We start from the raw sequence: 13,901 nt of genomic DNA, 5'->3' as shown, positions 1-13,901 counted from the left end.
CTTTCCTGTATTATATCTATTAGCCTTGAATAGAAACATATTAAATTGGTGACGCATGATCGTCCTTGTCTGAATCCAAATTGCCTTGGATTTAACACTTTGTTTTTTTCTAAGTATTTTACCCATCTACTTTTGATAATTCTTTCACAAATTTTTGCTATTGTACTTGTTAGAGAGACTGGTCTATAGTTGGTAGGTTCTTCTTTATTTCCTCCTTTGTACATAGGTACTATATTTGCTTTTTTCCAATCTTCTGGAACTTTTCCTTCTTTCAAGGAACTATTTAGTATGCTATGTATTTTGTCTGCCAGTTCATTCCTGCATTCTGTTAGTATCCAGTTTGCTATTTCATCTGGTCCATGCGATTTTCTGACATCAAGATTACACAAGTGTGTTAATATTTCATTCTTTGTTACTTCTATTTCTTCCATAGGGGGGATTTTCTCTTTCCATTCGTTCTCTTCAGGTTGTATGTTCTCCCTTGTAAACACTGATTTAAAATGTTTGTTCATAATTTCCGCCATTTCCATTTCCTCAGTGTATTCAACTCCCTCCTGTCTTAATTTCTCCAAATCTTGTTTGTTTTTCAGTTTGTTGTTTACAAATCTGTAGAATAGTTTCGGTTGATCTTTACACTTTTCTATGATATCTTTTTCATATTTTCTCTTTTCTTCTCTGCACATTTGTACATATTCATTTCTATAGCAGGTATATATTTTCCATTTTTCAGGTCTTCTGTCTTTTTTCCATCTGGTCCAGGCTTTGTCTCTTTTGTCTTTTAACTCCCTACAGCTTTTGTTGTACCAGCATTTTACATATTCTTTTTCTTGTTTTTGTCTTGGGACATACTTTTCCACTCCTTTTTTGTAAATTTTTGTCAAAATATTCCATTTCTCTTCTACTGTTGTTTCTTCTTTGTATATTTCTTCCCAGTTTTCCTTTTGAAAGAATTCTCTTATTTTATCAAAGTTTGTTTTTTCATACATCATTCTTCCTTTTCTGTATTGTTCATTTCTTTTCATATATTTTTCTTCATTAAGTTCCAGTTCAATCAATATGTGGTCACTTTTACCTATTGGTGTTTTATATTCAATTTTGTCCACTATTCTAGGTTCGGATGTAATTACTAGGTCTAGTTTCGATGGCTCTTCTTCATTTCTATACCTAGTGTTCTCCTGTATCCATTGTGTCATTGTATGGTCAGTAACCATCTCGAATAGAGCGTTTCCCCATGAGCCGTCTCCACCCTTTACTGTCATTTCTTCCCAGCAGATTTCTTTGCAATTAAAGTCGCCCATCATAACTATTTTTCCTCCATCTTCCATTATCTTGTTTAATGTTATCTTTGTGTCCTCTAACATACTTTTATGTTCACTCTCTTCCCATGAGGCTGTTTTTGGGGGCACATAATTTATCACAAACTTTCTGTTCTTCTTATCTCTGTCTTCTACTTCCATCATGATCATTTCTACTGTATTCTTTCCATATGTGACACACCTCACGTTTATATCCTTCTTAGTCAGGAACATAACTCCACCCCCTTCCTTTTTCACTCTGTTTCTAATCCAATAATTATATGCATCATGTCCTACACTGTTGGGTGGTAGTGGACCTTTTAATTTTGTTTCTACAATTCCCATTATGTCTGGTTCTTTTTCTTTCAAATAATCATTCAGTTCATTCAATCCTGTTATTAATCTATCTATATTTGTGTAAGACACTCTTAGTTTTCTGCCACTTCCATTGTGTTCTCTGTTTCCCTTTTGTTTTTCTCTTGTATGTCGACTTTCTTTAGTTTCATATTCACTACTCCCCAATAGAATCTCTCTTTTTCTGACTCCGTTCTTATCTCGTTTTTTTCCTTTGCTTCAAGTCTTTTCTGTTTTTCTTCCTCTCTTTCCTCTTTATTCATTTCCCTTTTTATCCATACCTTTTTATATTGTTCACTTGTTGCTAGTTTCTCTGTTTTGGATAAGATATTCTCAGCCGTAGTTTGTGACCTGAATTTAATCTTGATTGGTCTGGTCTTGTCTGTACTATATTTCCCTAGCCTGAATTTCTCTTCGATTTGTTTCATTATTTCTGGTTCATCTTCCTGAACTAATTCTAGTAAATTTCTTACTTTTTCATTTTCCTCTTTGATTCTTGTGGTTCTATCTGGGTTATGTTTCTCTTCCATTCCTAATATAATTATACATTTCTTTTTGTCTGCTAAGTCTCTTACTATATTCTCCTTCTGTCTTATCACTTTAATAACTGAGTTTTCAGTTTGTTCATTCATTTGTTGTCTGATTATGTCAGTGAATGCAACGTTGCTATTTTCATGATTTTTTTTCCAATTTTTAGCTTCCTATTTTCTCTCTGTTCTCATTATTATTCTCCTTTAATTTTATTCTCATCTTTTACATTTCTTAACTGTTTTTTTAATTCTTCAATTTCCTTAGTTAAGTTTTTGTTCGCTCTCTCTAGTTCTTCCAATTTTTCAACTCTTCGTATAATACTGTCAACATTACCGAACCTACGCTCCAAGTCCTCGATCATCTTATCGACTCTCTCTTCTAGTCTTGTCAGTCGGGGGGGGGGGTTGTGTCCCCCCCACCCTCTTTAAATCCCTGGAAAATATTCTCATCACTTTCTACTGTATTGCTCTTATCTATACTTCTAATCTTTACATTTTTATTTGCCATTTCGTCATCACTGAGCTGGTCCGGTGGTCGTTTCATGTTGACCTTACGCCTGTCTGCCTGGGCCAAGTCTACTCCTTCCTCATTTCCTTCCATTTCCCTCAGTAAACCCTCCCCCTCTCCTCTTTCCATACTTTCCCACTAACTCACGAGCAATTTCCCCCCCCCTGTAAAAACAATAAGGCACTTCTCTTTGCGTTGGGATCCACAATACTTCAATTTTCTTCAGAACGTCTTCAAGCCGTCCATTCGTTGAAAGTGTGTGTGTATGTGTGTGTAAAAGGTTACATCATTACCCATAGGTCGGGATATACGATTTATGATTTTTCCGAGAGGGTAACAGCTGTCGATTATGAACAAGTGGTCCAAGACTATGGTGAAGCACACACACACACATGCATACACAAATACACTTACATTGAAAAAACGAATTATTAAAGATATGGACCAAAAGGTCTCCTCTCGGCATGCCCCGCCTTTGTAATCCTTGTAAAGCGAATTGCCTATCATGTAACACAGCGTTTCTCAACATTTTCCGACCTTAGCACCCCCTGTTGTCATGCCTAAACAGTCCAGCACCCCTATCTTGTTACTATAAGGATAAAAGAAAGTGAAGTGTACTATTTAATTCTTTATTTTTTTTATTCCTTAGAACTGAAACAAATTGACAATATTGTTTGTAGAAGAAATAAGAACAACCTAGAAAATAAAATAGCATGGAAAAAAGTCAACTATGCACAACTAGGTAATCAATGATACATATATCAATATGATTTTTGTGTGCATCACTTCCCAGCACCCCCTATAATTTATTTCAGCACCCCATGTTGAGAAACGCTAATGTAACACATTGTCCTTTGTTACGGAGTCCATTCATTTCTCCCATATAATATTTTCCTGTGTCATACTACTCATGTAATATTAGTAATTAATTAAATCCCCACTTCTCCCGGTTTTGTAAATGGAAATCATGTTTGCCAGTTTAATAATCTCCATAGCTGCAGGGAGTTAATGGAAATATACTCTATATTTAAGCCCAATGGCATATTCCTTCAGCATCTCATGTATGGTGGAACTAAAGGTGATCACATATGATATATATATATATATATATTGCAAAATACTTTTCAACCAAATCAGCAGCAAAGAAATAATGGAGGACGTCGGCTCACTGTTACCAAGCTTATTCTGTATTACATATACATATGTCATCACTTTTCACATAAATTCAACCACACGCGAGACGATTCCTTATCCATTATCTTTTGATGGAGAGTAACGATCAGCTGTGAATCACGTGACAAGTGTTGTGCTTTGGATCCTGTGTTCGAAATATCGCGTGTGAATAACATCGTATATGGCATAATGTTTGCTACACGTAAAGAAAAATGATCAGATCTTACTTCATGGGCTTTTATGGAAATAGAATTATTAGATTAATAAGTATATACACTTTTGTGTATATATATATGTATACACACTATGATAATGATAGAATATCTGACAATATTTATCAAGTAAAGCTGTGTACTGACGAAACGGATACGTTGTTGTCATACTATATAGTTGGCGGAATGGGAGTCTGTGAAATCTTTTCTGGTGGCAATTGGATTGAGGGTTTCAAGAGCATTTATACCCGTTAACACAATGACTGGTCGCAAAAGAATAGCATCGATGTCAGGTGTGTAAAAACACATTATTTTGTGAATGACGAAGTTGTTTAGAAAGTGACATGAATTGCTTTTCAAGTTGTAAAAAAAAGTGAAGTTTGACAAATTATTTAAATTTGGAATAATTAATTCCTAATATTCTCACAAGCTATGGTATCATTTTCTGCAACTGTTATTTTACCTTGGAACAGTATTAGATATCAAGTAAGATTTGCTTATGCAATTTTCAAGGGTTAATTGCAGTAAGGTTATTTTTCTCTTAGGCTAAGTGATATTTCTTTAGATTGAGAATCCATGGCATGTGGAAAAAATGTAGTCCTGTTGATGTACATACTTCTTAAAAACTCTATACCTTCCATATTCAGAGGCATTTATCCTTTTGTCCTTCTGCTACTCTTTTTTTTTAGTTAATTTGTAAATTACCCCTTCGGCAGTAAATATTTAAATCAATCTTAGGTAATCACATCCATATGAGGGAGTACTTATCATTCATGGACCAACAGTAGCTACCTTTTTTGTGGTGGTTGACAAGATGGATATTAAGGGAATTTTTTTTTTTCATGGTACTTTATATCTTAGCCCATATGTGCCAGTCTGTTGGGATCCTAGGGGAAGTAGTTTCAAACTTGATTCATCAATATCAGAAATACAATTGCTCACACTAATGGGAAATTGGTGATTACAGTTATGAATTCTTTAGCAGATGTAAATAAAATGGATATAAGCCATAGATATCCACTGCAAGGAAAAATGATTTATCAAATTATATGCCTTGTACAAGAAAATCTTGAAAATTATAGGTACATGACTCGTAATTTACACTTAGTGCAGGAATTGATAATTCATTATAAAAAAGTATTGGTCTTTTTATTTCAGTTCGGGCCTCAGAAATTTATGAGGCTCTCAAGAAACGAATATTGGTCATAGATGGTGCCATGGGTACCATGATCCAGCGTCACAAATTAGAGGAGAATGACTTTCGAGGTGAAGAATTTACCAACCATCCATGCACTTTAAAAGGGAACAATGATCTTCTTTCCCTCACAAAACCTCAGATAATTCATGGAGTTCATAAGGTATGTTTTGTTGATAAATTTAAGGTTTTAAGCTTCACATAGTTTTAGAGTGTACATGTATTTTGTCATATATTATGAAAAGAGAGTGTTAATGACTGGAGAAAGTAGGTTAGATAGCCTGGCAATATGTGAAACAAAAAGTTAAAATAATGGTAAGTGGGAGGCAGAGGAAAATATATGATCAGGGAGTGATAGGATAAAAGGTGTGGCAGTACTATTCAGTAGGGAAGTATTGGATTCAGATGGATCATATATTTAGAATATGTGATGCATTTACTCAAGCAGTTGATGCATTCCAAAAGATGGTTGGGTGGATTGTGTGCATCTAGATATAGAGAAACCCTTTGACAGTGTACCTCACAAAAGATTGTTGTGGAAATTGGAATATATTGGGAACCTCTTGGGATGGATGAAAGACTTCCTGAAAGTTTATTACATAAGAACAGAAGTAATAATAATGGTTGTCTACAGTTTCACAGACTGAAAACACACAGTCCTTAGGTCCTCTCATAGATCCCTTTGGGAAGAAGCTTTGGATTGTTTTAGTGTAATGTTAGTGTGATTCTGTTTCTGTGTCACCAACTGAAAGTAGTAAGAGGAGAGGAGTAATAACTAATTGTCAGCTCTTCCTTTGTGAAAAGGAGGAAATACTGTAAAAGTAAATAGATATCTTGGGTCCACGTAAGGGGGAAGAATACTTTTCATGTAAAGATATGTAGAAGAACACACCACAGACAACAGTAAGATCAACCTGGGGGTTGTTGCCAAATATGTATGGGCCATGGGTCCCATGTGAGACAGTGAGACCCAAAAGAACAGATCAGTTGATTTATCTCCCTGGAATTATCCAGCCAATGACAGAGTATGGAATGATAATACATTGCTTTGAGCAAATATAAACAGTAAGTGGATAACAAGCCACCAAATTGTTTCCCCCATGCCTTTCTTTTGACAAATTTATTAATTATCTTTTGGGAGGTGAGGTTGTTAACCTGCTAGGCACCCCATTCCTTTTATCATGCCTCTTGAAACACAATTAATATGTGTTTGGTAGTCTTACTGATCCCAACCCCAGGCCTGAAAGTATTCCAGCTGTATTTAGCATCCATATCTTTATATAATTCTGCATATTTAACTTGTTTGTTGCAGGTTTTTGCATCTGAAAAAGTAAATGGTGACAAGAAAATTATTAAAATTAGAGATAAAACATGAAAAGTAAGCATGGTCAACTTTCTGCCAGTACACCATACCCTATCACTTGCTGAATAATTGGAGTGAGTTTAACTAAATTTATTGGCTTATCAGTAATGATATTCTACCCTCTCTCTGCTATGCCAACACATTTTATGCATGTATTGAGAAACTCACATTATGCCCTGAGCAATCAATAACAGTTACTACTTAACACTTGCGGTGTATGTATAAAAAAAGTGTGTAAAATTGTAGTATTATTGGCAGGTTTGTGGATTTTGAAGCATGTGTTTGCCTGTTTATTTGGAGTGAGCTCTGAAATTAGTCAAGGAGATAATTTTAATTAGAGGTTAAATGCCATAGTTGAAAAAAAAGACCGGGGTAGAAGTCAGGGTAAAAGGGTGAGCAGAGTTTAAGGCAAGATCAGGCATAGCTCAAGGTAAAGGGTAGGATAAACCATACATGCTTTACTTAAACAGGATTGTGAATCACCAAAATTTGTCTGTAACTTTTAGTGTGTAGGGGTATCCTGGATTTAGTAAACTCCTCTGTCTGTTACTAGTGAAAGAGTTAACCAGCAGGATTGCAAATAAACAAGTATAAAGGGGAAGCAATGTTTAACTTAATATTTTTTTTTTACTATTGATAATAATAATAACAACAACAACAACAACATTTCTGCCTTGGAACATGGAAGGTCTGGGTTTGATCCTCGGTAAGTGCAAAGCACTTTCATTGCTTTCTCAAGCTGATTACCTGTACACTGATTTCAGACTTCATTCACAGCCACAACCAATCCAACATACCAAAAATTCACATTCACTTCTCACCATATACACAACCATACCAAGCTGGATTAAGGCACTGTGGTGAGGTACAGAGATTGTATCATCCCTCAGGGGATAGGCTGGTCCTGTATTGGCCCATAAAGGCTGAAGTACACTACACTACACTACATACACCAAAAGGCCTTTTCTCCCATATAAGAGGGATAGCTAAGTCAAAGCATACACCCACCCTTCACCCAACATCTATTCAAAAACCCATTTGTTGTCCCTTCCATCTTAAATCCTTATGGATGAAGTGTCATTCCTGTTCTGTGCCCACTGCTCAAGTCAGAGGCAGTGTACCAAGACACATCATCTGTACAGCAGGGCCTGACAACCAAAGCTGGTTTACCTCCACTGATTCCTTACATGGGACCTCCCTCCCTCCCTCATCTATTTGAAAAAATACAGAGTAGACAATTATTATTATTATTTATCATCATCTTAAGTTTCACTGATTGAAGCTCACAACCTCACAGTGGCTGGCAATGATCCTCAGGACCTTCCATAGATTTCTTTGGAAAGAAACTTTGGATTGTCATCTGTTTTTATATTGCTAAAACAGTATCTGTGTCATCTCTCTGGGGAAAAAAATGGAAGAAATACAGTTGAAGCCGATAGAAAAATTATTTTGGCCTAGTCTAGAGACTGAATGTCAGCCCCTTAGGGCTGCACCTCCACATGGAGATGAGGATATGATGGGGTTTAGAGATGAGTGGCAAGGAAATGATTTCCTTAGACATCCATCTTGCAGGAACACCAATTACAGTCACTTGACATTGGTCCTTACCTCAGAATGTGTGGTTCTAAACAAAGTTTTGTTTATGGTATCTGCAACCACTTCAGTATGAGTCAAATTCTCACACGCAGCATTGGATGCCATATGTACAATTCATCACACTATTTGCATTATGATTATAGAATATAAAGTCACTGCTGTATTACTCATTCTCTTTTACTCTGAGTAATTATAAACATAGAAAACATAATCAAACCAGTTCACAGAATCTGGGGGTAACTCATGTACAACTACAAAAAGATATATATAATCAAGACACCAATGCCAGTATCCTCATGTACCCACTTGCACTTCATGACACCTATGTATTATAGGTGCCATCATACCAAAGTGGTTAACATCATCTTTACAGCCACTTTTTTTTTTTTTTTTTTTTTTGGGGGGGGGGGGGTTGCAATAGCCATAAAGAAAGGAAAAGTGCCACCCAGTACAGTAGGGTTAAGGTTGTATCACAAGGCATTTTGTATTTGTATTCGCATTTTGTTTTTTCAAAATTTGTGTATTTGTTATTGAATCTTTCAAAGTTGCAACTTTTAGATATCCTGTGGACTGTAAACTATATGGAAGACTGTTTTCAATGACTGAAGGTGCATGGGATGGACAGTCAGTATGATTAATTATTTTGCCTGATTTACTTATGAACTTGCATGATGCACAGGAATACCTGGAGGCTGGAGCTGACATCATAGAGACAAATACATTCAGTGGTACGTCTGTTGCTCAGTCAGACTATCAGTTGCAGCATATCTGTTACAGGTAATTTCATAATTTTATAGTACATGCTTGGCATTAAATAGAAATCATAGACAGCATAGAATTAGAGATAATTTGATAACTTAGCCAACTTGGTATTATGCATTATGATTATTAATTATCATTATAAAAAGGTTGTTAAAATTTGCCAATCAATATTGTTAAATATTGACATTTTTAGATTTTAAGGGCACAAAATAAATGCAAGTGGAGTGTTGTTGTGAATGTATGGGGACATGACACAGCCTGAAGGGATTTCTTCTAGTCTGCTCCATATATTCCTTGATTGGATGAGTTGGAGGTTGCCATGTAATGAAACAATAGATATAGCCTTGGCTGTCAGACCCTGTTTTGGAGGTACTGTGCCTTGCTGCATTGCCTCTGACCTGATTAATGGGTGGGGAACAGGGATGACCCTTCATGCACAAAGAACTAAGATTGGAAGCACAACAAATGGATTCTAGATGGGTGTGGGATGGGTACAGGGTTTGATTCAGCCCCCCCCCCCCATATATATATATATATATGTATATATTTATATATATATATATAACTTTTTTTTTTTTTTTTTTTTTTTTTTTACTGGAAGATTAAATCTGGAGTCTGCACGCTTGGCCCGAAGAGCAGCAGATGAAGTGACACAGGCTACAGGCAAACAGCGTTATGTTGCTGGAGCAATTGGCCCAACAAATCGAACCCTCTCCATCTCACCATCTGTAGAGAGACCTGACTTCAGAAATATTAGTCAGTATTCATAATTTTTAGCTGTGAGAAGTGTTAGATCTACTTGTTAGGGAGCTCCATTTTAGATATATTTATGAAATGCTCTTTTATAGAATATTTTATGCATGTCAGACATCTTATTTCAACCCATAGAATTTGGTGTTTTAAGAAATTCATTCAGCTCTACTGTTGTATTATTTCTCATATTATTTCTTATTAATTTGTTTAGTTCACTTGCACAAAGAATCTGAATAGTAGTCCAGTGCCTCACATATAAGTAATGATAATTTTCTTGTCATTTGCTTGTTTAGTCTGTATTGTTTAATTTCTATTTATGTTGTCTGGTGTTTCTAGGAAGTTGTCACTTGAATATTGATTTGTAGAGTATGAATTTAAGTGTATAGCCATAATTTCTGTAGTAATGCAGTGCTTCTTTCTGTTTCTTCAGCCTTTGATGAACTAGTTGAGGCATATACAGAACAAGCACGTGGCTTGTTAGATGGTGGAGTAGACATTCTTCTAATAGAAACAATTTTTGACACTGCCAATTCTAAAGCAGCGCTTTTTGCTATCCAGACACTCTTTGAGACAGATTATGACTCAGTACCAGTGTTTGTAAGTATCTCTTTGGTTAGTACTTTTTTTATGCCCATTTTTATATATTTTTTCCTGGCCCTTACTTTGTGCTAATATGATATTACACATCTTAATACAGGGATTTCTCGATTTATGCAAGGGATGCATTCCTGAAGGGATCATGTAATGTAAAAATTGTATAAAGTGTACATTTAAGTTTTATTATTGCTTACTTGATTTTTTACATTGTGTTATTCTAAATAATTGGTATTTGAAAAAATTACTATGTTTTTTTACCTTGTGTTATTCCAGAATCATATATTCTGTGCACACATAAATCGAGAAATCCGTGTATTTAATTGAGCATTATCCCAATAATCTCAAAATCTGCCATTAACTATCAGGTTACCATTGATTTCAATCTATATGCCAGAGACTTCTTCCTCCCAGTAAGGGAGGTAGCAAAGTCAAAAAGCCTGTACCTACTCCCACCCATTAGTCAAAATCAGTATAACTAATTAAGTATTGATTTCTAACCTGAACATTAGTGAAATATCTACAGTTGCACATGTGACTTTTAGTTCTTTTGTATTATTTCCTGTACTTACTTGTTCTCTTCTCTTTTTCAATACTATTTTCTCTTATTTCTTATGTTCCATCCTTTTACTGTACTGTCTTTTCCTTGGCCTCAGTGACAAGCTCCCTTAATGACTTTCTTAAGTTGTATCTTTCCTGATCCGATCCAGATATTCATGAATATGTCCTTATCTGCTAGTTTCTATGTTGCACTGATCACCGCATTTGCCTTAGCTTGCAACTTAAACTAAATTTTTAATGGACATGCACCATGTCTTTGTATTTACATAGCTTAAACACCTCTGTCTAGTCATGTGCATTGGAGTCGCTTCCTATAATTGTTTATGTAATTTCTTAAGCATTACACTACTTGTGCTTCCTCCTTAACACTCATGAAGTAATGTGCTTTTTGGTATATTTGCTCAAAACTTACCATTTCATACTTATTTAGGAATTATCATTTTAGTAACTTTTTTTTCTCTGACTTCTCAAAGGTTTCAGGTACAATAGTTGACAAATCTGGCCGCACGCTTTCAGGACAAATGGGGGATGCTTTCATAATTAGTGTATCACATGCTCAACCCATGTGGTAAGGAATACATTGTTTCCACAGTGAAATTATTGCCTTATACTAAAAGATTTCATTCATATCCCCTAAGATCCAGTATTTAAACAGATTCAATTTGTTCAGCAAGAAATGCTATGTATTTCTATAAATAGTGTGTATTAACTATTTGGTGTGTATTTACTTTACAGTATAGGTCTAAATTGTGCTTTGGGAGCAGTTGAAATGAGACCCTTTATAGAAAATATTGGTAAGAATACGTCAGCCTTTGTTATCTGCTACCCCAATGCGGGTTTACCAAATACTTTTGGTGAGTATGATGAAACTCCAGAGACAACTGCAAGCCATATTCTCAGTTTTGCAAAGGATGGACTTGTGAATATTGTTGGAGGATGCTGTGGGACAACTCCAGATCATATAAGGTAATGATAATAACTTGCCTCATATTTCACTAATTAGAAACCTGTATCCCCTCAGTAGCTGGCTATAGTCTCTTAGATCTCTCTGGGAAAAAAACAAGACTTTTGCCTGTGTTGTATTTTAGTTAATTGGAAAAGACCACACATTTGAAGAATGTGAAGACGTACATTTTTCTGTACACATGTGTAAACTCCTGAAATAGTGTAGATGATATAGTTCAGGCATGAGCCTAAAATTAGTTAAAAGATATGTATGGTATATGGAGAAAAAAAACAGGATTCTACTTGTGTAGCTCCTTTTTTGTATACTGCAATTATGCAAATACAGTTAAGTGTCTCTGACTCAATATTGTCCCCAAGGATAGTACTGCTGGTTATGATGATAAGTGTTGGCTTGGGTTTCTATCTATCTTATAGACCAAGGGCTTCTTTCCCCTTATAAGAGAGGTAGCCAAGTTAAAGACATGCACCCACTCCCACCCATTCCACCACCCATGTTTTCCTCTCTTTTGTGAGCTCCTCATGGATGAAGGGTTATCCCTGTCTCCTGCCCACTGTCTGGGTCAGGAGCAATGCAGTAAGCACAGCACATTCACAACAGGGGCTTGAGTTTTATTAATTGGAAAACCCAAAGCCTAACAGTGGTTGGCAATGGTTCTCAAGCCCTTCCATACATCTCTCTTAGAAGAAGCTATGGATTATTGTGTGTTGTATTGTGTGGAACTGTTTCTATGTCTGGATGTAGTACAATGAGGGTATTCATTGTTGTTGTCAGGTTTCAATATATGAAGAGGTGTAAAGAATACAGTTGAAGTTGATAGAGAGAGATCTTGGGTCTAATCTGGAGATTGAGTGTCAGTTCCTACTGATGAAGGTGAGGGAAATGATGGGTTGTGAAAATAGACAACTCTCCTGTCCACCTTGCAGGATCACAAGCAGGTACCTATCATTTTTCCCTACTGATGGTTATTGGTGACAAAATATAGATACAAATACACTATTGAGTCATTCCTCTTATATAAATCCAAAATTTATTTAAGCATAGTAGAAATATTTCAGGGTAATAATACTATTAAGTCATTCATCTTATATAAATCTAAAGCTTATTTGAGTACAACAGAAATATTTCAAGGTAATAATTCTTGGGTGCAAATGTGGCAGGAAAGAGTGGAGTGGAGGTAGAATGTAGATTGAGAGAAGCAAGTAAATGCCTTGGTGGATTAAAAAGCGTAATGAGGAATAGACATTTGGGAATGGATGCTAAGAGGAGACTATATGAAGGAGTGATTGTGCCAACAGAACTGTATGGGGCAGAAACATGTAACATAAGAGAGGAAGAGAGAAGGAGTTTGAATGTGTTTGAGATAAGGTGTCTGAGAAGTATGATGGGGGTCACTAGACTGGATAGAGTGAGAAATGAGGAAGTAAGGAGGAGAACAGGGGTGTAAGGGAGTTGGGAGATAGGGTTGATGAAAGAGTATGAGGATGGTTTGGACACATGGAAAGAATGAGTGAAGAAAGACTAGTAAAAGAGGTATGGAAGGCAGATGTGGAGGGAGTGAACATGAGGGAGTGTCCTGGGATGAGATGGATGGATGGGGTGAAGGGGGCTTTGGGGAAGAGGGAAATGTCTGTTGAGGAAGGACGGGAGAGGACAGAAGACGGGTCAATGAAGAATGGTTTTATATGGATGATGTTGTGATGCATGAGGTGGGATGGGCAGGGGGATGGGGGGTGAGGTAGTATGTAGGAGAAAAATTTGACGCAGCCCAAAGGCATTTCTCCCCGTCTTCTCCTTTTCTGCATGGAGAGGTGGGGGTCGCCAATTTAATGAAGCGGCCTTGCTGTGGATGTGCTGTGTCTTGCAGCACTGCTTCTGACCCAGGGCAGTGGACAAGATGCAGGGATGACCCGTCATCCAGGAGGTGCTGAGATGGGGTGGAGGGTGTGGAGTGTATTTAGGGATGGAATGGGTGGGAATGATTTTATGCCTTTTTCTTTTTGGCTACATCCCTTGTAAGGGGGAAAAAGCCTTGGTATAT

The 13,901-nt window shown here is 36.4% G+C and overlaps 1 protein-coding gene across 1 annotated transcript in view; it reads left to right on the top strand.

Annotated features, from left to right (window-relative positions):
* Positions 1 to 3,572: 3,572 nt before the first annotated feature.
* Positions 3,573 to 13,901, top strand: part of LOC143025329 (methionine synthase-like) — a 38,172-nt gene continuing 27,843 nt past the window's right edge. The window contains exons 1-7 of the mRNA XM_076184816.1: positions 3,573 to 4,365; positions 5,231 to 5,430; positions 8,906 to 9,003; positions 9,590 to 9,744; positions 10,172 to 10,338; positions 11,370 to 11,464; positions 11,632 to 11,862. Of these exons, the coding sequence (XP_076040931.1) occupies positions 4,332 to 4,365; positions 5,231 to 5,430; positions 8,906 to 9,003; positions 9,590 to 9,744; positions 10,172 to 10,338; positions 11,370 to 11,464; positions 11,632 to 11,862 (980 nt within the window). The 5' untranslated portion in view covers positions 3,573 to 4,331. The remainder of the gene's footprint in view (positions 4,366 to 5,230; positions 5,431 to 8,905; positions 9,004 to 9,589; positions 9,745 to 10,171; positions 10,339 to 11,369; positions 11,465 to 11,631; positions 11,863 to 13,901) is intronic.

Source organism: Oratosquilla oratoria, chromosome 5, assembly GCF_046742065.1.
Source record: "Oratosquilla oratoria isolate Oo_2021 chromosome 5, ASM4674206v1, whole genome shotgun sequence".
In the NCBI taxonomy this organism is placed as follows: Eukaryota; Metazoa; Arthropoda; class Malacostraca; order Stomatopoda; family Squillidae; genus Oratosquilla; species Oratosquilla oratoria.
The sequence above is the reverse complement of the archived record's forward strand: the minus strand, read 5'-3'. Positions and strand labels throughout refer to the sequence as shown.